We start from the raw sequence: 26,695 nt of genomic DNA, 5'->3' as shown, positions 1-26,695 counted from the left end.
GACTCAGGCTCCAGGCTCTGATTTTTTTTTTTTTTTTTTGAGACAGGGTCTCTGTCACTCAGGCTGGAGTATAGTGACGCGCCCTCAGCTCACTGCAGCCTTGACCTCCCAGGCTAAAACGATCCTCCTGCCTCAGCCCCTCGCGTAGCTGGGACCATAGGCACGCGCCACCATGCTTTGCTGCTTTTTGTACTTTTTTTGTAGAGACAGGGTTTCGCCATGTTGTCCCGGCTGGTTTTGAACGCCTGGGCGCAAGTGGTCGGGCCGCTTCAGCCTCGCAAAGTGCTGGGATTCCAGGCGGGAGCCACCGCGCCGGGGCTGGGCTCTGATTTCGGGTGCTCCCCAAGCCATTTTGCATTTTGGATTTTGTTTGTCTCTGGCCGCCTGCCTTTGCTCCGGTCCAGTGGACGGACGGGGACGGGCAGGGTGGTGGCGGTGGCGCAATGTCTCAGAGGGAGGGGCCGAGCAGGTGGGAGCTCCAAGGGCAAGGGGGGTTCAAAGGCATCTCGGGAGGGCAGCAATTAGTAACCGGCTGCAGGTTTGGCTGTTGCCGAACGCGCCTTTCTGGGTTGATGATTGAACCAGCGGGAGCTGAGTGGATTAATAGCTAACTGGCTGCCTTGGAGGCCTGGGTGGGGCCACGCCTCGGGGGAGGGGGCCCTGGCAGCTTGTGGAGAAGGTGGAGGAGGAGGTGGGCGCCAGAGCTCTGCCCAGGAAGGTTGGGCCATCTGAGTCTCTGCAGCTTCCCCCGGGCTGCCGGGGCCCAGCCTGCCCTAACCAGCAACCTCCCGGCCCCGTGCCCCCTGCTGCTCAGAGCCCAGGCCCCAGTGTCAGTCCCCAAAGATGGGGTACATGGCCCCCCTACTGAGACATTGTAGGGAGCTCTGAGCATGCAGGCGGCACCCAGGTGCGGGAGCTGCCAGAAACTCTAAGAGACACAAGGGTTTTTGTGACGGAATCTGGAACCCTATGTTCCTAAGTCCCTGTTTAGCCAGCCCTGTCCAAAATGATTCTTTAGAGCAGGGCATGTCCCTCTGGGCACTGGAGTGAGGCAGGGGACAGGCACAGATCCCAGGGGCCCCAGGGCAGAGCCATGGAGGCCAGGCAGTTGTGTCCAGAGCAGTGTGTTGGGGGTCCAGGCAGGAGCTGACTTGGACCTCAGGGAAGAGGCTGACCCAGCACCTCTTGTGGCAGGCTTCACCGGCCAGAACTGCGAGGAAAATATCGACGATTGTCCAGGAAACAACTGCAAGAATGGGGGCGCCTGTGTGGACGGCGTGAACACCTACAACTGCCGCTGCCCGCCAGAGTGGACAGGCGCGTACACGGGCGGCCGCAGGGCGGGGCAGCCGGGGCGGGGCTACTACCCACTTACTGAACTGCACTCACGGGCAGAGTGCGGAGCAGCCAAGACCCTGTCCCAGGCCAGGCAGGCTGGGGTTGGCCGAGAAGGACAACATGATGGGGGGCCCCACTTCCTGTGGCCAGGGTCTGATGCCCCTCACCTTGGGGGTCAGCACAGACAGGGCCCTGGTTGGTCTGTGTGGGCCGTTTGCAACCTGGCCCCAGGCAGCCCCTGTGCCCAGTGGGGTGTCCTGGCATTGAAGGCCTTCAGCACCCCACTCAGGCCACACTTCCTGGGCCAGTCACAGTGATGCCCAGATGAACAGACAGGCTCTGTGCTCGGGAATTACCCTCTGGTGGGGTGATGGGCGCAGGTGCACCCCGACACAGCCATGTCCACAGAGCACAAAGAGGAGGCAAGACTCCCCCATGGTGCTGGGCGTGCAGAGGAAGGAGTGATTGAGGCTGGCGGTGGGTGGAGGAGTCAGCCTAGGAAGGCTTCCTGGAGGGGGTGGCATTGCAGCGCTGCGTCTTAGGGGACAAGGAGCTCAGGGAGTGGCAGCTGCCCGGGGCCGACAGCTCGTGTTCCCTGCAGGTCAGTACTGTACCGAGGACGTGGATGAGTGCCAGCTGATGCCAAATGCCTGCCAGAACGGCGGGACCTGCCACAACACCCACGGTGGCTACAACTGCGTGTGTGTCAACGGCTGGACCGGTGAGGACTGCAGCGAGAACATCGATGACTGCGCCAGCGCCGCCTGCTTCCACGGTGCCACCTGCCACGACCGCGTGGCCTCCTTCTACTGCGAGTGTCCCCACGGCCGCACAGGTGAGTGCCCTGAGGCCCAGGTGGGCACGGGGGGCTCACATGGGCCAGGCCTGACCTGTGTGACCTCACCCAGAGACTATGGTCCTCCTGTGCCCAGGATAACCTGAAAGGGCCTTTCTGGTCAGGGAGGCCGGTGGTAGCCATGAGTCTCCCCGAGTGTCACGGGACCCTCGATGGGGTCATGGCGGGCAGCTCCTCCTGGGGCGTCAGTGGGGATAGACCCCAGTCGTGGGTGGTGCGCCATGCCTGGCCCAGGGGCCGTGCCTGCTGACTGTCGCTTCCTGCCCAGGTCTGCTGTGTCACCTCAACGATGCGTGTATCAGTAATCCCTGCAACGAGGGCTCCAACTGCGACACCAACCCTGTCAACGGCAAGGCCATCTGCACGTGCCCCTCGGGGTACACGGGCCCGGCCTGCAGCCAGGATGTGGACGAGTGCTCGCTGGGTAGGTGCTGGCACAGGGGGTGCATCCGGGTGGGGGTGGCAGCCTGGCCCCAGAGCCAGTGGGAAGTCGATTCTGGCTTCAGGGGGTGCCCGGTTGGATGGGGGATGAGACCCTGCCAGTCCGACGGGGGCGTGCGGCGAGGTGTTGCAGGGGCCAGAGTGCCTGGAGAAGCCTCTCACCCGTGTGCCCTTGCCAGGTGCCAACCCCTGTGAGCATGCGGGCAAGTGCATCAACACACTGGGCTCCTTCGAGTGCCAGTGCCTGCAGGGCTACACGGGCCCCCGCTGCGAGATCGACGTCAACGAGTGTGTCTCGAACCCGTGCCAGAACGACGCCACCTGCCTGGACCAGATCGGGGAGTTCCAGTGCATCTGCATGCCCGGTGCGCCCGCCGGGGCCAGGGCGGGGCAGCCTTGGAGGGGCAGCCCCGGGAGCATCTGTGGGTCGCTTCCCCTTCCCCAGCCTCTGTGCCTTCTGGGCCCACAGCCTGCACAGGGCATGGGGAAACTGAGGCCAGGCCACAGGGCCAGCAGAGCATGGGGTTAGCACTAGGTAGATGAGGGTGCCGAGCCGGGGGCTGCAGGGGGGCAGGTGCTCAGGAGGCCCTTGGTGGCTGGGATACTGGGCTCGAGGCAGGGGTTGTGTCCATCCCGAGTCCCCAGCTGTGCCCAGTGGGGCACTGGGGCTGCACGTGCCCCCCTCACTGTTCCCCCACCCCACAGGCTATGAGGGTGTGCACTGCGAGGTCAACACGGATGAGTGCGCCAGCAGCCCCTGCCTGCACAATGGCCACTGCCTGGACAAGATCAATGAGTTCCAGTGCGAGTGCCCCACGGGTGAGGGCCGCCCCCGCCCCCTGCCCCTGGGCCGTCTGCACCCCGGCCTCCTGAAGGGTGCCTGGCTGAGGGTTGTGTCCCCTGTCCCTGGGCCGTCTGCACCCCGGCCTCCTGAGGGGTGCCTGGCCGAGGGTTGTGTTCAGGTTCCCGGGAGAGAGTGTTTTGCCTCATGAGTGGATGGGGGTGTTTTCAGACTTCCCTGAAGGGCAGGGCCCAGTGGGGAATGGGAGCTTGCCCAGGGGTCACGGTGGAGCCCAGAGCCAGGAGATCCTCCTTGATCTGGGTGCAGCCGCTCCTGCCTGGAGAAAAGGGTATACCAGGAGCCGTGGTGCCCAGACAGGGAGGAGGCTCCAGCCTGGCTTTCTGAGGGCTCGAGGCTGGGAGGGAGGCCAGCCTGCCCCGTCTTGCCATGTCCCCTGCCCAGCGGCACGCCAGCCACAAGGCCAGGGTACGCAGAGAACCACGTGGGGCAGGTTGGCCTGCAGTGGAGATGATGGCCGCCCGGGGCGGACTTGGAGGAACTCGTAGGGGCCTGGGTGAAAGGTGTTTCCATCTGTCCCAGAGCCGGGGGCCGGGGCGCAGAACCCAGGGCGGTGTTGCCGGCCCAAGCCCAGGCTCCCGAGACAGATTAGCCGTCCCAGACACCGGAGCGAGGGGAGCCCCATTCTCCGCCGGCTCCACTGTAGCCATAGCAACCCAGTCGGTTTGGGAAAAAGGCCCCTTCTGTGGGAGCGAGGGCGTGCGGTGCTGGCGGAGGGGCTTTGATCCAGGGAGTGGGCGGCGGAGGCAGGGAGAGCCTGGGGGTGGCTGAGCCCAGGCTGAATGTGCCCCGGGGAACCCAGCTGGGAGCTCACTGCTGGGGTCTGGCCGGGGGTCCCTGAAGGCCCATAGTGCTGTTGCACATGACTCCCTCCCCTCCCCGGCCCCAGGCTTCACTGGACACCTCTGCCAGTATGACGTGGATGAGTGTGCCAGCACCCCCTGCAAGAATGGTGCCAAGTGCCTGGACGGACCCAACACTTACACCTGCGTGTGCACAGAAGGTGCGGGTCAGCGCCCACCAGGGGGAAGGGACAGGGTACAGGGGAGAAGGCACTCAGGGCAGTGAAGGTGACAAGGTCTTAGACATCTTGGTCTGGGCCACCTGGTCCAGAGACCAAAAGCACAGCTCAGCCCCAATCCTGGGTGGATGGGAACGCCCCTCGACAAAAGACACGCCCGGAGCCCTGCTTAGGTGGGCACAGGCGACCCCAGGTCTGGTCATGGGTGTCCCGGGAGCAGCCAGTCCTGATTCTTCCCGTGCCCGCCCCTCCCGCGGTCCAGGGTATACGGGGATGCACTGCGAGGTGGACATTGATGAGTGCGACCCCGACCCCTGCCACTACGGCTCCTGCAAGGACGGCGTCGCCACCTTCACCTGCCTCTGCCGCCCGGGCTACACGGGCCACCACTGCGAGACCAACATCAACGAATGCTCCAGCCAGCCCTGCCGCCACGGGGGCACCTGCCAGGACCGCGACAACGCCTACCTCTGCTTCTGTCTCAAGGGGACCACAGGTGGCCGGTCGGGCGTGTGGCAGGCGGGTGGCCAGTGGGTAGGGTGGGTCCGGGAACTGACCGCCACGTGCCACCCCTTCAGGACCCAACTGCGAGATCAACCTGGACGACTGTGCCAGCAGCCCCTGCGACTCGGGCACCTGTCTGGACAAGATTGACGGCTACGAGTGTGCCTGTGAGCCGGGCTACACAGGTGAGTGGCCCTGCACGTGGGGGCTGACTGGACTGAGCTCACAGGTCAAGGTCAGCCACTGCCCCAGGGCTGCTGAGGGGTTGGGTGGGGGCTTTGAGGCTGCCCACCTGGGCAGACTAGTCTGCAGCAGAGACTGCAGCAGGGCCAGGGCTACAGCCAGCAGCATGGTGGGCGCCCTCCACCCCCTACCCCTCGTCTCTGGTCAGAGCTGTCCCAGGCCGTGTTGGCACAGTGGCCCAGCAGGCCAAGAGGAAGCGGCCAGCCCTGAGGCCAGGCTTGAGTACCTTCTTCCTCTGTGACTCACCAGCACCTTTGAGCAGGTCCCTCTGCCTCTCTGGGCCTCAGATTCCCATCAGTCAGGGCCGCAGCAACCCCTGCCCCTGGGCCCCCTGGGAGGATGACTTGAGTGGGCACTGGTGCCCGGGGAGGCTGGCACGTGGCAGGCACACTGTGACCTAAGACGGTTTCTGACATCTGGAAGGATGCGTCCAGAAGGGTGATCGCCCTGGCTCAACAGACAGGGAAACGGAGGTTGACGTGGGTGGGACCCCCGGGCTCTGGGCCTCGGAGTCTGACCCACCCCTGCCCGCAGGGAGCATGTGCAACGTCAACATCGATGAGTGTGCGGGCAACCCCTGCCACAACGGGGGCACCTGCCAGGACGGCATCAACGGCTTCACCTGCCGCTGCCCCGAGGGCTACCACGACCCCACCTGCCTGTCTGAGGTCAATGAGTGCAACAGCAACCCCTGTGTCCACGGGGCGTGCCGGGACAGCCTCAATGGGTATGCGGCGGGGCCGATCGTGGGGACACATCAGTCCTAAACCCTGGGAGCTCTGCCGCCGGGAGGGTGGCACCTGCACAGAGCTTGAGATGGGCCAGAAACGGACCTCGGACGGGGCCGGGTGGCAGGGAGCTCCCCTCGGGGACGCATGTGCCTCTGGGTCCTCAGTCGGCCTGCAGTCCACACCCAGCAGCCCTGCAACCAGCAGCTCTGTGCCACGCGTCCCTGTGGGCTGCATGGTGGGCTCCGGACACGGTCCACAGTGACCCCTGAAACACGTTTGCATGGTCACAGCAGCGAGTGTTTCTGATGCCCATGATGCCCTGGCAGCACTCTGCCTGGATGAGACCATTTAAATCAGCAGGGACCTCATTGCCCTCATTTGGTACAGAGAAGGCACTTGCTTTGTTCGGGGCCACACAGCGGGCGAGTGGCAGGGTCTTTTCACAGCACCCCACTGCCCTATGCTTGGCATGGTCCCCTTGCTAACGAACCAAACCCTGTCGTAGTCTTGGTTATGGGAAGCACTGTAGCCCCCACATTTTTTCTTTATTTTGAGACAGAGCCTCACTCTGTTGTCCAGGCTGGAGTCCAGTGGCATGATCTCAGCTCACTGCAGCCTCCACCCTCCAGGTTCAAGTGATTCCCCTGCCTCAGCCTCCTGAGTAGCTGAGATTACGGGTGTGCGCCACCACACCCGGTTAATTGTTGTATTTTTAGTATAGACAAGGTGGGGGAGTTTCGCCACGTTGGCCAGGCTGGTCTCGAACTCCTGGCCTCAAGTGACTCACCCACCCCTGCCTCCCAAAGTGCTGAGATTACAGGTGTGAGCCACTGCTCCCAACCTGCCCCCACTAAAGGACTCTTCGAGTCTGAGTAGATGGGCACCTCGGCCAGCCCATGCGGCACTGCAGACCCAGGAGTGCCCAGGCCCCGGCCGTGCTGCTTGGGCCTCCCTTGACTGCAGCGTGGTCCCCCTTGCAGGTACAAGTGCGACTGTGACCCTGGGTGGAGCGGGACCAACTGTGACATCAACAACAATGAGTGTGAGTCCAACCCTTGTGTCAACGGTGGTACCTGCAAAGACATGACCAGTGGCTACGTGTGCACCTGCCGGGAGGGCTTCAGTGGTGAGTGGGCTGTGCATTTCTCAGTGCAGAGGACTGCCCTCGAGTCTGGGGAACTGGAGACACAGGATGGGACCCAGGTCCAGCCAGCACCATGCATGGTGTCTCCCTCCCGTGGCAAAGCCTTAGCTCCAGGCCTCTGGTTCTTGGAGATGAGGAGGGGCCTGGGGTGGGGAGCAGGGGGGAGCAGGCCCAGGGCTGCTGTTGTGGGGCCCTCCCAAGGTGCCTGGGGGTGCTGGACATGCTGAGTGCTGTCCCCTTCCCTCCAGGTCCCAACTGCCAGACCAACATCAACGAGTGTGCATCCAACCCGTGTCTGAACCAGGGCACGTGTATTGACGATGTTGCGGGGTACAAGTGCAACTGCCTGCTTCCCTACACAGGTGAGGGGTGGGTGGGGCCTGTGCTGGAGAGGGCGGGGTCTGTGCTGAAGGGGGCAGGGCCTACGCTGGAGAGGGCGGGGCCTGTGCTGGAGAGGGTGGGGCCAGGTGTGGGGGCGGCCTGGGAAGCCGTGACTGGCGGGTAAAGTGGTGGCTTTCTTGGGGCTGGACCTGGGCCCTTGGGCTCCGTGCTCCCAGCGCCCACCCTGCTGGGGGCCTCTAGGGGCCGGGCTTCCCCACCCCCGCCAGCCGGGCCTGAGGGATTCCTTTGACGGCGGGCCCTCTTTGTGTGAGGGGAACAAGGAACCCTCTGTTTCGGCTGAGCAGGGAGGGGTAAGTTCCCCCAACTGTCCAGCCCCTGCCGTGAACCCAGCCAAGGGGATCGCAGGAAATGATCTCCTCTAGAAAAGACAAAGAGGAGTCCACAAGCACCGGGGTCCTGGTGCTCCCCAGGAGCAGGCGGAGGGTGCTGCCTCAGGGCCGGGTCAGGCTGGAGGTTCCACGCCTGCGGTTCCCATGACATCCAGCAGCCTGTGGCCAAAACGCTGTTTTCTTTGACCAAAGTTAAGGACCTGGGTTTTCTCTCCCGTGTCAGTCAGTGAGGACCCTCCCTCCACAGCCAGGCGCCCCTGTCCCTTTCGGACACGTCGATCGGGCCGGTGGTAGGAGCGGCGGTGCTGACCCGCTTCCTATCTGCCCGCTTCCTGCTTCCTTTTGCACAATTGTCGGAAACTCTGGCGCAGTTCCTGCCTGCCCAGGTCACCGTGGAAACCAATAGGAAGAGAGGCCCTGGAAAGTCGCCCCAGCAGGCCAGGGAGATAATGGGGGACAGGGAAGATAACGCAGTCCCCACGGTTATAAACAGGAAACTCAGCCATGGGGTTGTGCAGAAAAGGCCCTCGGCTGTGCACGTGGTTCCCACACAGCCTTTGCCAGACACCCTGCATGGTCCTAGAGGTCCCCAGGCTGTGCCTGATGCTCCCGACATGCAGGATGTGCTGGGGGCCTGGGCCTGTCCCCTCCATCGCAGCCCTTGTTCATTGGCCTCCCATGATGGGCGTTTGCTGCCTGTGACACGAAGTCCCAGGATTAGTTTCAGGCCTCGGTCTCAGGCCAGGGCCTTTCATCGTCACCCGGAGATGAGGGGGCCAGCGTCAGGGGTGGGCCCAGGTCCCTGGAGTGGCGTGGAGCCCACCCGGCTGAGGCTGCCTCCGCTGGTGCAGTCCTTGTTCCTGGGCACTCCTGGCGGGGTGAGGCCTAGGCTGTGCCCTGCTGCCAACTGGGAATGAGGGGTGGCTTCTGAGCACATTTGTGCAGCTTGTCTTCAGCATCCCCCGATCTGTGCTCCACTCCACCCCTGGGTCAGGGTCCTGACATAGCCAGGAGCACTCAGGGGTCTCCATGCACATTTGCCTCCCGGCGGGACCAGCAGACGGCGCTCTGATGGCAGAAAGAGCAGCAGGTGGTGGCCGGGCGGCCTCCATTCGGGAGATCCCTCCGGGTGAGGCCCCTGGGGTCACGTATGTCTCTTTCCCGCAGGTGCCACGTGCGAGGTGGTGCTGGCCCCGTGTGCCCCCAGCCCCTGCAGAAACGGTGGGGAGTGCAGGGAATCTGAGGACTATGAGAGCTTCTCCTGCGTCTGCCCCACAGGCTGGCAAGGTGAGGCTGGCCCAGGGCCAGCGGGGGCTGGGACGGGAGGTCAGGACGTCTGCGGGACACAGGCAGCTCCCAGGCAGGCTAGATGAGTCTTTGGAGAGGAGCCGGTGGATGCTGAGGAGGCCCTGGTTAGAGAAGCTCTGGAATCAGGAATTGACCTGGGAGCACCCTTCCCAACCCCAGTTCCTGTGACCTTCTTAGGCCAAAATTAGGGGAGAGAGGATGGTCCTGGGGCCACGGAAGCCCGCTCCTGGGGGTCGGGAGAGGCACTATAGGTGGGTGGGCCAGCCTGGGAAGGGCCTGGAGGGCCAGGGGCCGCTGGTGACCAACTGGCCTCCTCCTGCCCCGCAGGGCAGACCTGTGAGGTCGACATCAATGAGTGTGTTATGAGCCCGTGCCGGCACGGCGCGTCCTGCCGGAACACCCATGGCGGCTACCGCTGCCACTGCCAGGCCGGCTACAGCGGGCGCAACTGCGAGACGGACATCGACGACTGCCGGCCCAGTGAGTGGCCCCGCGGCTCTGGCCGCCTCCAGGAAGCTCTCAGGCCTCAGTTTCCCTGGGCAGGGTTGGTGCGCATGGTGCTGGCCATAAGGGCCCAGGAGGGCCTGAGTGTGGCTGGGAGGGTTGGGTCAGGTGTGAGGGATGTGCTGAGGGATGGCCAGGGTGGTTCAGGAGGGCCCCAGGGCCGGCTTGCCCCTCCCTGCACTTTGCGGGAGAGTCACGATAGGCCCTCCCACGGCTCTTCGCTGAGCTGAGGATGGCTTGGGCCCGGCCTGCACTCCCACCGGGCTCGTCAGGCCCCACTGCAGGCCAGGGCGCTCAGGCCTCCCGGCCCTGCTTCACAGAGATTGAGGTTGGCAGAAGCCAGGGGTCTTGCTGGCATCACCTGGCAGGCAGAGGCAAGAACTGTCACTCCTCCCCTGCTTGGTCTCTGAAACCTGCAAAGCTGTCCCCTGCCCTGGGACTTGAGGACAGGAGCAGGTGGGGAGAGAGAGACCCCAAGCATAGGAGACGGGTGTGACGCAGCCTGTGGGTGCTGGGGCTCCCCACCGGACACCTTTGTCCCAGGGCGGCTCGCTGCAGCCCTGGCAATGAAATGAAATGAAGCCGTGCAGCCTTCTCAGCCCCCTCCCACAAGTGTGGGTTTGTGTCTGCCCCTCACACACCCTTCCGTCCCCTCCCAGACCCGTGTCACAACGGCGGCTCCTGCACAGACGGCATCAACACGGCCTTCTGCGATTGCCTGCCCGGCTTCCAGGGCACTTTCTGTGAGGAGGACATCAACGAGTGTGCCAGTGACCCCTGCCGCAATGGGGCCAACTGCACGGACTGCGTGGACAGCTACACGTGCACCTGTCCCGCGGGCTTCAGCGGGATCCACTGTGAGAACAACACGCCCGACTGCACGGAGAGGTGCGCGGGCTCGAATGAGGCCATGGGGGGAAACGGGCAGTGTGGGCCACACGCAGTAGCTGGCAGCCTGACACACCACGCAGGCGTCTGCCCAGGCCTGCTGGGCACTTAGCACTGGTTGCAGCCGGGCACACCACGCAGGCGTCCACCCAGGCCTGCTGGGCACTTAGTGCTGGCTGCATTGAGTCCAGACATTGTTCATTGTACCAACGTGTCCCTCCTGAGAGGGCCACTGTGACCTCCTCCTGTGTCCCGCACCAGGAACGCCAGTAGTCTGTCCTGAAGAACTGGTGCACCTCCTTCTATTAGACAATGAGAACTCTGTCACTCTTGTTTCCTTTTTGCCGTGGTTGCCAGGAAGCTCATTTGGTAAATGTCAGTCTCATCCCTGATTCTGACGTTAATTACCTCACGTATTACCAGGACAGGTTCTGGTTTCTCCCTCATTCTTACTTTAACCACCCTATGCCCGTGCGTTTGGTAAAGCCACTCTGACCTGACTTATAAAGAAGGCAGGAAAGGGAGGTGTGACATGGCGTGAGAGCTGGGCCCCGGGCTCTCGCTGGCCTCCCTGGATCAGCCAGGCTGCCCTGGGCCTGTCCTGGCCATCAGGCCCCTTAGGGCTGAGCAGAAGGGGAGGTGCTGGCGAGGTAGTGTCTGCTGGAGCGGGGACCACCAATGCCCTCCTCTCAGCCCCTGCCTGTCCACCCCCCTGCAGCTCCTGCTTCAATGGTGGCACCTGCGTGGACGGAATCAACTCGTTCACCTGCCTGTGTCCACCTGGCTTCACGGGCAGCTATTGCCAGCACGATGTCAACGAGTGCGACTCACAGCCCTGCCTGCACGGCGGCACCTGTCAGGATGGCTGCGGCTCCTACAGGTGCACCTGCCCCCAGGGCTACACCGGCCCCAACTGCCAGGTGAGTGCGCCAGCCACAGAGGTGCCCGAGGGAGGGGCTCTGGGTGGGTGCCTGCCTGCAGGGGGTGGGAATGGTCACCCCCAGGTCCCACCGTGTCGGCTCGGGGTCACCCCTACACTCCTGGGCGGAGGGCTGCAGGGGTCTGAGCAGCCAGTGAAGGAATCTGATGCGGGAGCAGCAGGCGTCTTCATTTCAGTCTGGGTTTCTGGAGCCAGGGCAGCAGCTCAGGAATTGGGGGATTGAGGAAAGACGTTCCTTCTAGCAAAGGCTGAGGGTGGTCTGGACCTGCTGAGGGCCCTGAGGGAGACCCAGCCCAGGCTGTTTTCCGTGTGGGGGCCATGGGGAGTCCAGGGACGGCAGTTTCCACTTCTGTAGAATGGGTTGAGGCCCGGGTTGGAGTAGGCCCCTTGGCGGATGTGCGTTCTGAGCTACTGGGGAAATGGCCAGGGAGGTGGGCACACGGCTGACCCCAGCCTGTCCACAGAACCTCGTGCACTGGTGTGACTCCTCACCCTGCAAGAATGGTGGCAAATGCTGGCAGACCCACACCCAGTACCGCTGCGAGTGCCCCAGTGGCTGGACCGGCCTTTACTGTGATGTGCCCAGCGTGTCCTGTGAGGTGGCTGCGCAGCGACAAGGTAACCCGCTGTGCCCACCCAGCTCGGGTCCCAGCCCGCCAAGGTCCTCCGTGGGCCTGGGCCTCACCTGTCCCCCACCCCAACCCCCACAGGCGTTGATGTTGCCCGGCTGTGCCAGCATGGAGGGCTCTGTGTGGATGCGGGCAACACACACCACTGCCGTTGCCAGGCAGGCTACACGGGCAGCTACTGTGAGGACCTGGTGGACGAGTGCTTACCCAGCCCCTGCCAGAACGGGGCCACCTGCACAGACTACCTGGGCGGCTACTCCTGCAAGGTGCGGGTCCATCCTAGGGTGAGGGTTGTGGCCGACACGAGTGTTGCCACACACTGGGCCCTGACTGGGAGCTGGCACAGTGGAGAAAACTGAACCTGATAGGCCCATGCACTGTTCAGTCTCATTAGGGGAGGGCTGGGGTAATCAGGGTAGACCACCTGGAAGAGGTGGCCTGTGGAGAGCCCGAAGGAGGGTGAATATGCTGAGAAGTGGGATGGGGTTTTCCCTTCCTCTAGATTGTGTCTGGGCTTGGCCAACACCTACCCTGAGACCCTCACCTCTATCCTACGGGACGGAGTCCACCCACCCCCAACAGGCAGTGACTCCGGTCACCGAGGCCCCGCCAGGGTCTGTTGGGCTGGGTCTCCCTCCAGGTCTGACAGGAGCGAGGGGCCTGTGGCTTCGCTGGACCTGAGGGCAGCTCACGTGGCCCTGTCAGCCCTCACGGTCGGGTGGGAGAAAGCTGCATCCTGGCACCAACTGAGCCGCAGGGCCCCTCGTTCTGTTGCCTGCACAGTGCGTGGCCGGCTACCACGGGGTGAACTGCTCTGAGGAGATTGACGAGTGCCTGTCACACCCCTGCCAGAATGGGGGCACCTGCCTTGACCTCCCCAACACCTACAAGTGCTCCTGCCCACGGGGCACACAGGGTAAGGGCCACCGCGAGGGCTGGTGTCGGGCATCCATGGCCAGGGCAGGGGCAGGGCAGGCACCCCGTGATCGGCCTGAGGCATCCAGGAACCAGCCAGAAACTCCCATTTTCCCACGTGAGGCCAAGGCCAACGCAGAGTTGCCCAGGGAAAGGGCCCAGAGTGGGGGGTCCCAGCGGGAAGGGCATCTCCACGGCACCCTCTGCACCTGGCTCACCCGAGCATCCGTGCAGCCCCAGACCTGAGCGCTTGTTGTCTGGGACGGACACGCGGCACGGCAGGGCTGGCACAGCAGTGAGTTCGGGCCGCTGATGGCACCTGGCCCCACAGGTGTGCACTGTGAGATCAACGTGGACGACTGCAACCCCCCCGTTGACCCCGTGTCCCGGAGCCCCAAGTGCTTCAACAATGGCACCTGCGTGGACCAGGTGGGCGGCTACAGCTGTACCTGCCCGCCGGGCTTCGTGGGTGAGCGCTGCGAGGGGGATGTCAACGAGTGCCTCTCCAATCCCTGCGACGCCCGTGGCACCCAGAACTGCGTGCAGCGCGTCAACGACTTCCACTGCGAGTGCCGTGCCGGTCACACCGGTGGGTGCCGTGCCCGGGCGGGTGGGGCGTGCAGGGCAGCAGGGTGAGCCTCTCACTGCCCTGCTCTCACCCCCAGGGCGCCGCTGCGAGTCAGTCATCAACGGCTGCAAGGGCAAGCCCTGCAAGAATGGGGGCACCTGTGCCGTGGCCTCCAACACCGCCCGTGGATTCATCTGCAAGTGCCCTGCGGTAGGTGCAGGGGTGCAGGGAGGTGGGGGCCCTCCAGGGGAGACACCTGAGGAGGTCCGCCTGAGGGCCTCGGGGCACAGACTGGGCAGCGATCCTCACAGCCTTCATCCTCTTCATCACCCTGACATCATTTTGTTTTTAGTTTCAATAAATGATTTTAGAGACATTTTAGATTTATAGAAAAATGGAGTGGAAAGTAGATTCCCTGGGGTGGCTCTCCCCTGCACGCAGTTCTCCTGGTTAGCAGCTTGCTGATTTCACTCCAGATTTCACTGATACGTTGTTAGCAACACCAGCCTTTCCTGTACCTGGGGCTTGCCCTTGGCTTTGTGGTTGTAGGTTTGGGCTGAGGTATGACATGCCTGCCCACCCTCGCCTGTCCACCCTCGCAGGATCACGGCAGAGAGTCCCTGCCCTAAAGTCCTTAGTGCTCCACCAGTGTACCCCTTCCTCCATCTCCCGACCCCCTGGCACCCCCTAATTTTTCTCTGTCGATAGAATGTTTGTAAAGGGTTTTGCTGCTGGGGACAAGGCTGTAGGCTGCCTCCCAGGTTAGGGGAGAGCAGTGGTACTGCTGGCCAGGGGCTGGGCGCGAGGTGGCGGGCGGTGGGGGACGGCCCACCCTGACACTGTCCTGTCTTCCCTCTCGGGCAGGGCTTCGAGGGCGCCACGTGCGAGAATGACGCTCGCACCTGCGGCAGCCTGCGCTGCCTCAACGGTGGCACGTGCATCTCTGGCCCACGCAGCCCCACCTGCCTGTGCCTGGGCCCCTTCACGGGCCCTGAGTGCCAGTTCCCGGCCAGCAGCCCCTGCCTGGGCGGCAACCCCTGCTACAACCAGGGGACCTGTGAGCCCACGTCGGAGAGCCCCTTCTACCGTTGCCTGTGCCCCGCCAAATTCAACGGGCTCTTGTGCCACATCCTGGACTACAGCTTCGGGGGCGGGGCCGGGCGCGACATCCCCCCGCCGCAGATCGAGGAGGCGTGCGAGCTGCCCGAGTGCCAGGAGGACGCGGGCAACAAGGTCTGCAGCCTGCAGTGCAACAACCACGCGTGCGGCTGGGACGGCGGCGACTGCTCCCTCAACTTCAATGACCCCTGGAAGAACTGCACGCAGTCCCTGCAGTGCTGGAAGTACTTCAGCGACGGCCACTGTGACAGCCAGTGCAACTCGGCCGGCTGCCTCTTCGATGGCTTCGACTGCCAGCGCGCGGAAGGCCAGTGCAAGTAAGGCTGCGGGGCGCATGGGGCTGAGGGAGGACCTGAACTTGGATGTGGCCTGGCTTGGGCCCAGAGGCCAGCACGCAGTTCCTAAGGCTTTGATCAGGGGGTGCAGGGACGTCCCCCGTGGCCGGCCAGCGGGCTGGAGGTGCGGGACAGCGGGTGCAAGGCCCGCAAGGAAGGCGGCCTGAGCGTGTCCCACCCCCCACAGCCCCCTGTATGACCAGTACTGCAAGGACCACTTCAGCGACGGGCACTGCGACCAGGGCTGCAACAGCGCGGAGTGCGAGTGGGACGGGCTGGACTGCGCGGAGCATGTGCCGGAGAGGCTGGCGGCGGGCACGCTGGTGGTGGTGGTGCTGATGCCGCCGGAGCAGCTGCGCAACAGCTCCTTCCACTTCCTGCGGGAGCTCAGCCGGGTGCTGCACACCAACGTGGTCTTCAAGCGCGACGCGCACGGCCAGCAGATGATCTTCCCCTACTACGGCCACGAGGAAGAGCTTCGCAAGCACCCCATCAAGCGTGCCGCCGAGGGCTGGGCCACCCCCGAGGCCTTGCTGGGCCAGGTGAAGGCCTCGCTGCTCCCTGGTGGCAGTGGTGGGCGGCGGCGGAGGGAGCTGGACCCCATGGACGTCCGCGGGTGAGTGAGACCGGGCGGCTGCGCTCAATCTCGGCACTCTCCTGGGGCCTTCCCCAAGGCCTCCCTGCCCCTCACAGCCGGCGCCCCACTTTATGGTACTCTCCCCACTTTATGGTAAAAGAGACGGAGGTTCCGAGAGGACGTGGGACCTCGGGGCCCGCACAGGCAAGGGGCAGTGGCAGCATTCCAGCTCAGGGCCCTGACCCCAGAGCCACACCCTTCCCCTGGGCAGGCGGCGCTCCTGTGCCCAGTAGGTGATTTTGAGATTGAGCTGTGCCCTAGGCACTGGGTACGACCCTGATTAAAACTCAGCCCTCTGCCAGCTGAGGAGGGTCACGCCTGTAATCCCAGCACTTTGGGATGCTGAGGCAGGAGGAGCCCTTGAGCCCAGGAGTTCGAGACCAGCCTGGGCAACATAGGGAGACCTTGTCTCCGTTGTTTTTTTTTTTTAAATGTATTAAAAGAAATAAAAAAACAAAGAACTCAGCTCTCCAGGGGCTCCCACAGGGCTGAACAGACCCACCCCCAGACAAGAATGCCATTTGGTCATGGCATCTGCCTGGCTTAGGCTGGAGAGGAGGCAGGTGGAGGTCCTGGGAGGGGGCATTGCTGGGCCTTGCAGATGGAGGAGGAGCTGGTAGGGGGAGTCCACGGTGGGAGAACACAGGCAGAGGCAGCCTGAGTGCAGGGGGCACCCCACGAGGCTCCTGCCCATGCCTACTTGATCTGGGGCAGCTGGACCCAGGAGCCAGATTGCTTGTGCCCTTGGTGTGCCTGACCCTGGTGGGTTTGCCCGTCAGTTCTGCTGGCTTGGAACAGCCCCGGAAGTCAGAAGCATCATCTCACAGGCTGGTTGGGATCCTGATCATGGGAAGCCAGCCCTGGGCAGCAGGAGTCCCAGCAGGGAGCAGAGCTCACCCCCAGCCAGCATCACCACACAGCCCACCCCCACCGCACACCTGCGCTTCCCACAGGACCTGGGGATGACTCCTAGGGCAGAACTGGGCTCCTGGCACGTTCTCTGTCCTGATGTGAGGAAACGTGTTTGTGGCACCAGCAGGAGCCAGAGACGGTGGCAGGACAGGCCAGGGAGAGCGCGTTGGCGGTTATCTGGGATGAGCCGTGATCAGTACTGGCCGGAGTCTGGGGGCTGCAGGGCACCAGTCCCCTGCAGGGTAGCTGCTGTCAGATCAGACCTGGCTTCCCGCCGCCCCAGGCTGCCTCCCACGTCCTGACTGTGGCGTCATGGGCCTCGGTATCCCTGGGGCAGTGTCCCCGGCTGGTGGGTGGGGGAGGAGGAAACCTCGGGCCCCAGCCCCTGTCTGGTTATCCTCCCCAGCTCCATCGTCTACCTGGAGATTGACAACCGGCAGTGTGTGCAGGCCTCCTCGCAGTGCTTCCAGAGCGCCACCGACGTGGCCGCGTTCCTGGGGGCGCTCGCCTCGCTGGGCAGCCTCAACATCCCCTACAAGATCGAGGCCGTGCAGAGTGAGTGTGGCTCCTTCTCTGCTCCCCAGCCCAGCGTCGCCGGGAACAGGCTCTGCCTCCAGGGGATGCCATCCCCTTGTGCCCCAGACACGCTGGCTGTTTGTGCCAGTTGCCACCCACAGGTGTGCGCGTCACCATCCGAGTTGGGGTAGGGCTTTTCTGGAATTTTCTGAATGGCACTCCCTCCCACCTGTGGCGGTGACAACTGCCAGTGGAGCCACCCGGGAACGAGTCCAGTCGCGGGAAAATGGGTGCCTGCTTCTCTCCCCACCCCTTCCCCCTGAATTTTCTTTGTTGGGTATTATTTCAAAATCATTACGGCTTTTTTTAAAGAAAAAAAAGAGAGAGAGAGAAGAATTGATCGGTGTCATGTGAAGTGTTGAAGTTTGTATCTTGAAAATCCCTCTAAATCCTTTGTCTTAACAGCTCAATGCAAGTGCAGCGATTTGAAGTTGACTAATCCTCCTCCCTTAAAGGAGAAAAAAGTAAAAGCCGTCTCCAGATAGAGTCGGCTGGTGCAGGAGAGAATTTAGCGATAGTTTGCAATTCTGATTAATCGCGTAGAAAATGACCTTATTTTGGGGGGCGGGATGGAAGAGAGTGGGTGAGGAGGCGCCTGGCCGCGAAGCCAGTCCGCTGCCCCCCGGCCACCAGCCTGCTGCGTAGCCGCCGCCTGATGTCCCAGCGCCTGCCCCTGGCCCCTGTGCCCACAGGTGAGACCGTGGAGCCGCCCCCGCCAGCGCAGCTGCACTTCATGTACGTGGCGGCGGCCGCCTTTGTGCTCCTGTTCTTCGTGGGCTGCGGGGTGCTGCTGTCCCGCAAGCGCCGGCGGCAGCATGGCCAACTCTGGTTCCCTGAGGGCTTCAAGGTGTCCGAGGCCAGCAAGAAGAAGCGGCGGGAGCCCCTCGGCGAGGACTCTGTGGGCCTCAAGTGAGCGGACGTTGCCCCTGCTTCTGGGGCCCCAGGGGGAGGTGGGACCTGGCCCAGCATCCTCACGGGGGGTCTGCCCCTCCCGATGCAGGGCCTACTTCCCACGCCAGGCCTGGGCTAGGGGCCTCTGGTGGCTTCCTAGGGAGCTTGCTCAGCCTCACTTCTCGAACCCTCACCCCCAGGCCCCTGAAGAATGCCTCAGATGGTGCCCTCATGGACGACAACCAGAATGAGTGGGGGGATGAGGACCTGGAGACCAAGAAGTTCCGGGTGAGTCGCAAGGCTCCCGGGCTCCCGGGCACCTGCCACCGGGCTGCCCTGACACGCCTCTCCTCTCTCCTTTTACGTAGTTCGAGGAGCCCGTGGTTCTGCCTGACCTGGACGACCAGACAGACCACCGGCAGTGGACTCAGCAGCACCTGGATGCCGCTGACCTGCGCATGTCTGCCATGGCCCCCACGCCGCCCCAGGGTGAGGTTGACGCCGACTGCATGGACGTCAATGTCCGCGGGCCTGGTAAGGGTGCCAGCAGCCAGGGCTTCCCTAGCTCCGTGGCCCACCTGCCTCTCTCCCCTAAGCCCCGAGGCTGGGGTACGGTTGATACTCTGAAAACTTAGAGTTGGGGGTGAGAGCTTTCATCTTTGGGGTGTTTCCCGTTCAGAGTGGATGGGGGGTCCTGGAGTCCTCCTGTTCTTCCATCAGCCCTCTCCTGGGGCGATGCCGCACGGTCACTATGTCCCTGTAATTTACTCTCTTCTGAAACCTCCTTCTTGAGATATGAAAAGCGTAGATTTTCTTTTTTCTTTTTTTTTTTTTTTTTTGAGACAGAGTCTTGCTCTGTCACCCAGGCTAGAGTGCAGCGGCACGATCTCAGCTCCCCGCAGCCTCCACCTCTTGGGTTCAAGCAGTTCTCCTGCCTCAGCCTCCCAAGTAGCTGGGATTACAGGCACCCACCACCACGCCCAGCTACTTTTTGTATTTTTAATAGAGACGGGGTTTCACCACGTTGGCCAGGCTGGTCTCGAACTCCTGACCTCAGGGGATCCGCCTGCCTCAGCCTCCCACAGTGCTGCAGCTATAGCGTAAGCCACTGCACCCATGAGCCGCCGCACCCAGCCAAAGCATTGATTTTCTAACTGCATGTTTCTGGCGTCATCTTTTACCTGGGTGGATTTTGGGTGCCTGGTCTTGGGCAGGTCAGGAAGCAGTTGCCCATCAGTTGACTGCTGGACTCAGCTCTGTCCACTGAGCAGCCCAGGCGGACTTCAGCTGCCCCTTGGTGGCTGTGTGGTGCATCTACACTGTGGCCCATTGAGCTCAGGGCTGCTGCCTCCCTCCCCCTGGGCTGCAGCTGGGGACCAACCCTCCAGACTGAGCACCCGTCTCTGCCCCTGCAGACGGCTTCACCCCCCTCATGATCGCCTCCTGCAGTGGGGGCGGCCTGGAGACGGGCAACAGCGAGGAGGAGGAGGACGCGCCGGCCGTCATCTCCGACTTCATCTACCAGGGCGCCAGCCTGCACAACCAGACCGACCGCACGGGCGAGACCGCCTTGCACCTGGCTGCCCGCTACTCACGCTCTGATGCCGCCAAGCGCCTGCTGGAGGCCAGTGCAGACGCCAACATCCAGGACAACATGGGCCGCACCCCGCTGCACGCAGCTGTGTCTGCCGACGCACAAGGTGTCTTCCAGGTAGGCAGCAGCTGCCTGTGTGCCCACCTGCCCTCCTCAGGGCACCGGGTGGTCCGGGACAGTGGCCAGGCTTACGTGGCCATGGGAGCCTGACCCCGAGCACAGCTGAGTCCGGGACAGCTGGTGCCTCCACCCAGGACCTTTGCAGTCAGCGAGGTGCGACGGGAGGGGGCGGGGTCAGGCGCATCTGTGTTCTCCAGGGAAGCCAGGCAGAGGCAGGTCTGGCAGGAGGCCTGGGGGACCTGCTGAGTGAGGCAGCGCCTGCCCACCCCCCGCAAGACAGGCTCCATCAGGGTTGTGGGCCTTGCTCAAGGTCCAGGTCCCACCGCTGCAGCCCCTCGCGGCCCCACGCCTCCCTCAACCCTGGCTGCCGGCGTAGCCTGTGGCAGTGAGAAGAAGGGTTTAGAGGCTGCCGCTTGGTGCCTGCAGACCTAGGGCTCAGCTTGCCGGTGAGCTCGTAGCAAGAACGGATTTAGGGATTTGGATGCCTGGGTCTCCAGGGAATGTCCCTGGCAGGGGCTGCCTTTGCAGTCACCCCTGCTGTGAGTCCCCAGGCTCCAGGCGGCCCTGGATCAGGTTCAGACGGGCACAGCCCAGGGGAGTTACCACAGAGCTTCTCGTTTCATGATTTCTTAGCTCAGGTGACACCTCATCATCCTGCAGAAATAAATGTAGGTGAGCGGAAGGAGCATCGAAGGGAGCCCCGTGTGGGTTTGCTGTGTGCCTCTCTCAGCCGCCTTCTTTGCACAGATGTGGAAGTTCCCGGGTGCTTTGCAGGAATCAGGCCAGTGCTGCATGGCACTTGGCCCCTGCCTTTTGCACCCGCCAGGGAGCAGGGGCCATCCCTCCTGCCAGAGGCCAAGGCCAGGCTGCATTACGAGGGCTGCCTACCGCTCTCCGGACAGAGCTGGACACTGTAGCTTGGCGGTTCTGTGACAACTGTAGGGCTGTGAGCCCGGCTTCCTGAGTGCCAGCTGTGACCACCGTTGGGGGAAGGGCTTGACCTCTCTGTTTTGTAGGTAGTAATGGCAGCTAGGACCACAGTGAGGATTAAATGAGGCCACACGTGGTCACAATGGACCCCACTGTCACCAAAGGGCCTATGTGTGGGCAGCACAGCCCCTACCCCCATCCTGGCCCCTCTTCGGGGCAGCCCCGTGGTGTTTCATCTTGCCCGGCCGTGCAGATCTCAGGAGGGTCTCTGTGTCCGGAAGGCAGTGGGGCCTCCCGTCCAGGCATTGGTTCTGGGCAGGAGGCATCAGTGCACGTCTGCCCAGCACCCACCTGAGCCTCTCCCCGTTGCCCAGATCCTGATCCGGAACCGAGCCACGGACCTGGATGCCCGCATGCACGACGGCACGACGCCGCTGATCCTGGCTGCCCGCCTGGCTGTGGAGGGCATGCTGGAGGACCTCATCAACTCTCACGCCGATGTCAATGCTGTGGACGACTTGGGTGAGCCCACGGGGGCAGGGCTGCGCTGTCGTGGGGCGGGGCTGCCACAGGGACGGGTGGGGCCGGGCTGCCTCCAGCTGGTCTCCAGCCCCGTCTGCCTCTTTCACACAGGCAAGTCCGCCCTGCACTGGGCCGCCGCCGTGAACAACGTGGACGCCGCGGTCGTGCTCCTGAAGAACGGGGCCAATAAAGACATGCAGAACAACAAGGTGAGTGCGAGGCCGGGACGCGACGGGAGACTCGGGGCTGAATCCACAGAGAAGTGAGGGCTGAACCCGCGGGGCACAGGGACACAAGGGCCTGACCCACCAGGTCTCAAGGGTCCCTGGGCCCGCATGCAGGCCCCACCCGCACGGTGCTGGGCACCTCGTTAGTGCTCCTCCCCTCCTTCAGCCCCAGTTTACGGAGCCTTCCCAAGCACAGGTTCAGCTGTTGGGACACGGCGGCTCACCCCACAGACCCAGCCCTGCCCTCCTGGGCGGCAGTCGTGGTGGGGCCCACAGCCTGGCGTGGGGAATGCTGCTGCCGCCGCTGCTCTGTCGCTGTCACCTGGACCTCGCCTTCTATCCCCAGCTGTCACCAGGTGGGGGTGGGGATGGGAATGTGGTGGCCCAGGTGGCGCAGATTGAGCCAGAACATATGTGGCGCAGGGCGCGGCCTCGTGGTGTGAATGTGAGCAGCTCTTTATCCAAGGGGAGCTGCCCCCAGCGCTCCTCCTGGCGCTGCGGCTCCTGGGTGAGCTGCTGACCTCAACAGCTGCTGTCGGGTTCCCCTGGGTGCTCAGGGCACAGGTGCAGACACCCCCACCTCCCTGCCGCTCGAACCCTTACCCCCACCCCCAACTCCTGCCGCCCCCTTGGCATGTCAGACTAAGGCGTCCCTCCTGGGCGAGGGCACACAGCGGTCCTGGGCACCAGGGCATGTTGGCCCAGGCGCTCCCCAGTTTGTGGTGGCATGGCCCCACAGAGACTGAGCCCCAGAGGGCATCGAGGCTTGGGAAGCCCCTTGCCACTCCTACACAGCAGCCTCACCCAGACCTGCGATGTATCCACCACACAGAGGAGACCCCGGGAAGGAGCTTGGTGGCCACCAGTGTGGCTTGGTGGCCGTCCATATGACGAGCTCCCTCTCTGGTGCCCTCACCAGTGCCTCTGAACCGCTCCAGAAATTTCCTTTTGTGCCTTGTTGGGGGCAGGGAAGAGGGCCTGCAGTTGGTTAGGTTTTCAGTGGAGTCTGTGACCCCCGCGTAGAGGTGGAGCCCTCCGATCTGGGATAGAGGACTGCACAGACCTCCCCTCTGGGTGGGTTTCAGAAGCCTTAACATTTAACAGAAATCAGGCTAGGTGGTTACAGGATGCTGGGGTGGGGTCCTGAGGAGCAGCCTGCCTCCCTGCACCCCATGGAGGAGGTCGTACTGCTGCTCCCTCTGGTGATGGAGCCTTGGGGAGGGTCCCCATGCCAGGCCTGGCCCCCTTCACCAGCCCCCACCCTCGTCCCCCAGGAGGAGACACCCCTGTTTCTGGCCGCCCGGGAGGGGAGCTACGAGACCGCCAAGGTGCTGCTGGACCACTTTGCCAACCGGGACATCACGGACCATATGGATCGCCTGCCACGTGACATCGCACAGGAGCGCATGCACCACGACATCGTGAGGCTGCTGGACGAGTACAACCTGGTGCGCAGCCCACAGCTGCACGGAGCCACACTGGGGGGCACGCCCACCCTGTCACCCCCGCTCTGCTCACCCAACGGCTACCTGGGCAGCCTCAAGCCCGGCGTGCAGGGTAAGAAGGTCCGCAAGCCCAGCAGCAAAGGCCTGGCCTGTGGGAGCAAGGAGGCCAAGGACCTCAAGGCGCGGAGGAAGAAGTCCCAGGACGGCAAGGGCTGCCTGCTGGACAGCTCCGGCATGCTCTCACCCGTGGACTCCCTGGAGTCGCCCCACGGCTACCTGTCGGACGTGGCCTCGCCGCCACTGCTGCCCTCTCCGTTCCAGCAGTCTCCGTCCGTGCCCCTCAACCACCTGCCCGGTATGCCCGACACCCACCTGGGCATCGGGCACCTGAACGTGGCGGCCAAGCCAGAGATGGCAACACTGGGTGGGGGCGGCCGGCTGGCCTTCGAGGCCGGCCCCCCGCGTCTCTCCCACCTGCCCGTGGCCTCCAGCACCAGCACCATCCTGGGCTGCAGCAGTGGAGGAGCCATGAATTTCACCGTGGGTGGGTCCACCAGTTTGAATGGTCAATGCGAGTGGCTGTCCCGGCTGCAGAGCGGCATGGTGCCGAACCAATACAACCCTCTGCGGGGGAGCGTGGCACCAGGCCCCCTAAGCACGCAGGCCCCCTCCCTGCAGCATGGCATGGTGGGCCCGCTGCACAGTAGCCTTGCTGCCAGCGCCCTGTCCCAGATGATGAGCTACCAGGGCCTGCCCAGTACCCGGCTGGCCACCCAGCCTCACCTGGTGCAGACCCAGCAGGTGCAGCCGCAAAACTTACAGATGCAGCAGCAGAACCTGCAGCCACCAAACATCCAGCAGCAGCAAAATCTGCAGCCGCCACCGCCACCACCACAGCCGCACCTTGGCGTGAGCTCAGCAGCCAGCGGCCACCTGGGCCGGAGCTTCCTGGGCGGAGAGCCGAGCCAGGCAGACGTGCAGCCACTAGGCCCCAGCAGCCTGGCGGTGCACACCATTCTACCCCAGGAGAGCCCTGCTCTGCCCACGTCGCTGCCGTCCTCGCTGGTCCCACCCGTGACCGCGGCCCAGTTCCTGACACCCCCCTCACAGCACAGCTACTCCTCCTCGCCTGTGGACAACACACCCAGCCACCAACTGCAGGTGCCTGAGCACCCCTTCCTCACCCCGTCCCCCGAGTCCCCTGACCAGTGGTCCAGCTCGTCCCCGCATTCCAACGTCTCCGACTGGTCTGAGGGCGTCTCCAGCCCGCCCACCAGCATGCAGTCCCAGATCGCCCGCATTCCGGAGGCCTTCAAGTAAACAGCGCGCCCCACGGGACCCCGGCTTCCTTTCCCAAGCCCTGCGGGCGTCTGTACGCGATCTGTGGACGCCGGGGCCGACCAAAGGAGCCTTTTTTAAAAACACGTTTTTATACAAAATAAGAACAAGGATTTTAATTTTTTTTTTTAGTATTTATTTATGTACTTTTATTTTACACGAAACACTGCCTTTTTATTTATATGTACTGTTTTATCTGGCTCCAGGTAGAAACTTTTATCTGTTACAAGAAAACAAGCAAGTTCTGAGAGCCAGGGTTTTCCTACCCAGGATGAAAAGATTCTTCTATGTTTATAAAATATAAACAAAGATTCATGATTTATAAATGCCATTTATTTATTGATTCCTTTTTTCAAAATCCAAAAAGAAGTGATGTTGGAGAAGGGAAGTTGAACGAGCAGAGTCCAAAAAGCTCCTGGGGCGCCCAGGCCGCACCCTTTCCTCGCCGCCCACCCAACCCCAAGCCAGCCCAGCCACTCCGCCAGCATCACCTGCGTGTTAGGAGAAGCTGCATCCAGAGGCAAACGGAGGCAAAGCCGGCACACCTTTGGCATGGATTAATTTGCATCTGAAATAGGAAACTGAAGTAAAAGGATATGGGTTAGATGTTGCGATGTGTTTTTAAATGGTTTTTTGCAAGCATGCTTGTGAAAATGTGTTCTTGGAGTGTGTATGCCAAGAGTGCACACATGGTACCAATCATGAATCTTTGTTTCAGGTTCAGTATTACTTAGTTGTTCGTTGGTTAAACAAGTTCTTGTCCCTCCAGAACCACCCCGGCCCCCTGCCCATTCTTGAAATGTAGGCATCGTGCATGTCAAACATGAGATGTGTGGACTGTGGCACTCGCCTGGGTCACACACGGAGGCATCCGACCCTTTTCTGGGGAAAGACACAGCCTGGGCTGACCCTGGTGGCGGCCCCAGCATCTCAACCTACACGGCGTCCCCCAGGCTCCGAGGAAGATGTGCCAGCAACACAGCCTGGGGCCCGGCTCGCAGGACCCGACTCCCCGTGGGCTTCCATGTTTTGTATGAGACTTGCCAGAGCCAGGCACATCGAGCTGTGGAACGCCGTGGGCTGCATCCTTTGGTCCTGTCCCCGCAGCCCTGGCAGGGGGCACGCGGTCGGGCAGGGGCTAGAGGGAGGCGGGGGCTGCCCTTGGGCCACCCCTCCTAGTTTGGGAGGAGCAGATTCTTGCGATACCAAGTATAGCCTATGGCAGAAAAAATGTCTGTAAATATGGTTTTAAAGGTGGATTTTGTTTAAAAAATCTCAATGAATGAGTCTGTTGTGTGTCATGCTGATGAGGGACGTCAGACTCGGCTCAGCTCTGGGAGCCTCAGCCGCCCATCACTGGGGACACTCCGCGCCATGCCGCCTGCTGCCCGTGCGCTGGGGACGCCTCCGCCGCCGTGCCACCTGCATTACTCAGGGCAGCCTCCCCCGGCTCAACGGGGTCCGCGTGGTGCCATCCCCGGGGGCATGACCAGATGCATCTCAAAATGTTGATTTTTACTGTGTTTTATAAAATAGAGTGTAGTTTACAGAAAAAGACAGCTTTTAAAAAAAGTGATCTACATGCGGAACTGTAGATGATGTATTTTTTTCATCTTTTTTGTTAACTGATTTGCAATAAAAATGATACTGATGGTGATCCGGCTTCCACTCCCCTCTGCTCTGGCCTTCGACTCCCTTTCTGGGAGGGAGGGAGAGCTGCTATTCTCTGAGGGAGCCGGGAGTCGAGGGCCCTTTCTGCTGGGAGAGTGACGGTGAGGCTGCCGAGTCCCGGCCCACGGGGGTGCAGGGACCATGCTGCCTCCAAGGGCTCCATGGTGTCTGCAGCCTGCCTGATCCAGGCCCTTTGTAGGGAGATGGACACACAGCAGCAAGGGGGTTGCAGCCCTATGGGAGGTGGGGCTCATGCCTGCGGTGACACCCACGTGCCCCAGGACACCCACGAGTGAGTCTGGCCCTCCTGGCAGCTCGGGTCTCTTCTCTCAACCTCAGAGGGATGAAGGTCCCACCCAGCCATCCTGGGGACAGCCCCTCAGGGAGCTCTGCAGCAGGCAGGGGGCTGCGTAGGGAGGACCTTGAGGCAGTGGCATGACCCCTATGTGGGCTGGAGACCACAGGGAGGACTCTGGCCCCTACAGGAGGGCAAAGGGAGCTGTTGAAGCCTCTGAGCAGGGCAGCATGGGGCGTGGCAGAGTCTGGAAAGTTCTGTGATCCTAAGGGACCAGCTGAGCTAGGCAGAGGCGGCCTGGTCCTGGGGTGCTACCCCTGAGTAGAGCTGCTAGCTCCGCACAACGGTGGGCCCCTTCTCTCCCCACTGCCTGGGCCTCTGCCCGGCCCCAGACCTTCAGGGCAGGCCAGTGACTTCAAACCAGAGCGGTGGGGAGTCTGAGGTCCCTCTTTGGATTGCAAAG

General features: G+C 62.8%; 1 protein-coding gene across 1 annotated transcript in view; it reads left to right on the top strand.

Annotated features, from left to right (window-relative positions):
- NOTCH1 (notch receptor 1) overlaps window positions 1-25,923 on the top strand; it is a 53,096-nt gene extending 27,173 nt beyond the window's left edge. The window contains exons 5-34 of the mRNA XM_008005608.3: window positions 1,195-1,317; window positions 1,940-2,173; window positions 2,463-2,618; window positions 2,815-3,000; window positions 3,341-3,454; window positions 4,384-4,497; window positions 4,778-5,011; window positions 5,094-5,204; window positions 5,797-5,989; window positions 6,974-7,119; window positions 7,386-7,499; window positions 9,036-9,155; window positions 9,504-9,656; window positions 10,340-10,568; window positions 11,287-11,488; window positions 11,973-12,126; window positions 12,219-12,403; window positions 12,921-13,053; window positions 13,384-13,641; window positions 13,718-13,830; window positions 14,485-15,056; window positions 15,262-15,690; window positions 17,030-17,178; window positions 17,892-18,108; window positions 18,291-18,378; window positions 18,459-18,624; window positions 19,506-19,801; window positions 21,109-21,256; window positions 21,368-21,465; window positions 22,758-25,923. Coding sequence (XP_008003799.3) covers window positions 1,195-1,317; window positions 1,940-2,173; window positions 2,463-2,618; window positions 2,815-3,000; window positions 3,341-3,454; window positions 4,384-4,497; window positions 4,778-5,011; window positions 5,094-5,204; window positions 5,797-5,989; window positions 6,974-7,119; window positions 7,386-7,499; window positions 9,036-9,155; window positions 9,504-9,656; window positions 10,340-10,568; window positions 11,287-11,488; window positions 11,973-12,126; window positions 12,219-12,403; window positions 12,921-13,053; window positions 13,384-13,641; window positions 13,718-13,830; window positions 14,485-15,056; window positions 15,262-15,690; window positions 17,030-17,178; window positions 17,892-18,108; window positions 18,291-18,378; window positions 18,459-18,624; window positions 19,506-19,801; window positions 21,109-21,256; window positions 21,368-21,465; window positions 22,758-24,248 — 6,926 coding nt within the window. The 3' untranslated portion in view covers window positions 24,249-25,923. The remainder of the gene's footprint in view (window positions 1-1,194; window positions 1,318-1,939; window positions 2,174-2,462; window positions 2,619-2,814; window positions 3,001-3,340; window positions 3,455-4,383; window positions 4,498-4,777; window positions 5,012-5,093; window positions 5,205-5,796; window positions 5,990-6,973; window positions 7,120-7,385; window positions 7,500-9,035; window positions 9,156-9,503; window positions 9,657-10,339; window positions 10,569-11,286; window positions 11,489-11,972; window positions 12,127-12,218; window positions 12,404-12,920; window positions 13,054-13,383; window positions 13,642-13,717; window positions 13,831-14,484; window positions 15,057-15,261; window positions 15,691-17,029; window positions 17,179-17,891; window positions 18,109-18,290; window positions 18,379-18,458; window positions 18,625-19,505; window positions 19,802-21,108; window positions 21,257-21,367; window positions 21,466-22,757) is intronic.
- The last annotated feature ends 772 nt before the right edge of the window (window positions 25,924-26,695 follow it).

Source organism: Chlorocebus sabaeus, chromosome 12 (assembly GCF_047675955.1).
Source record: "Chlorocebus sabaeus isolate Y175 chromosome 12, mChlSab1.0.hap1, whole genome shotgun sequence".
NCBI classification, from domain to species: domain Eukaryota; kingdom Metazoa; phylum Chordata; class Mammalia; order Primates; family Cercopithecidae; genus Chlorocebus; species Chlorocebus sabaeus.
This window is presented reverse-complemented; position numbering and strand designations above follow the sequence as displayed.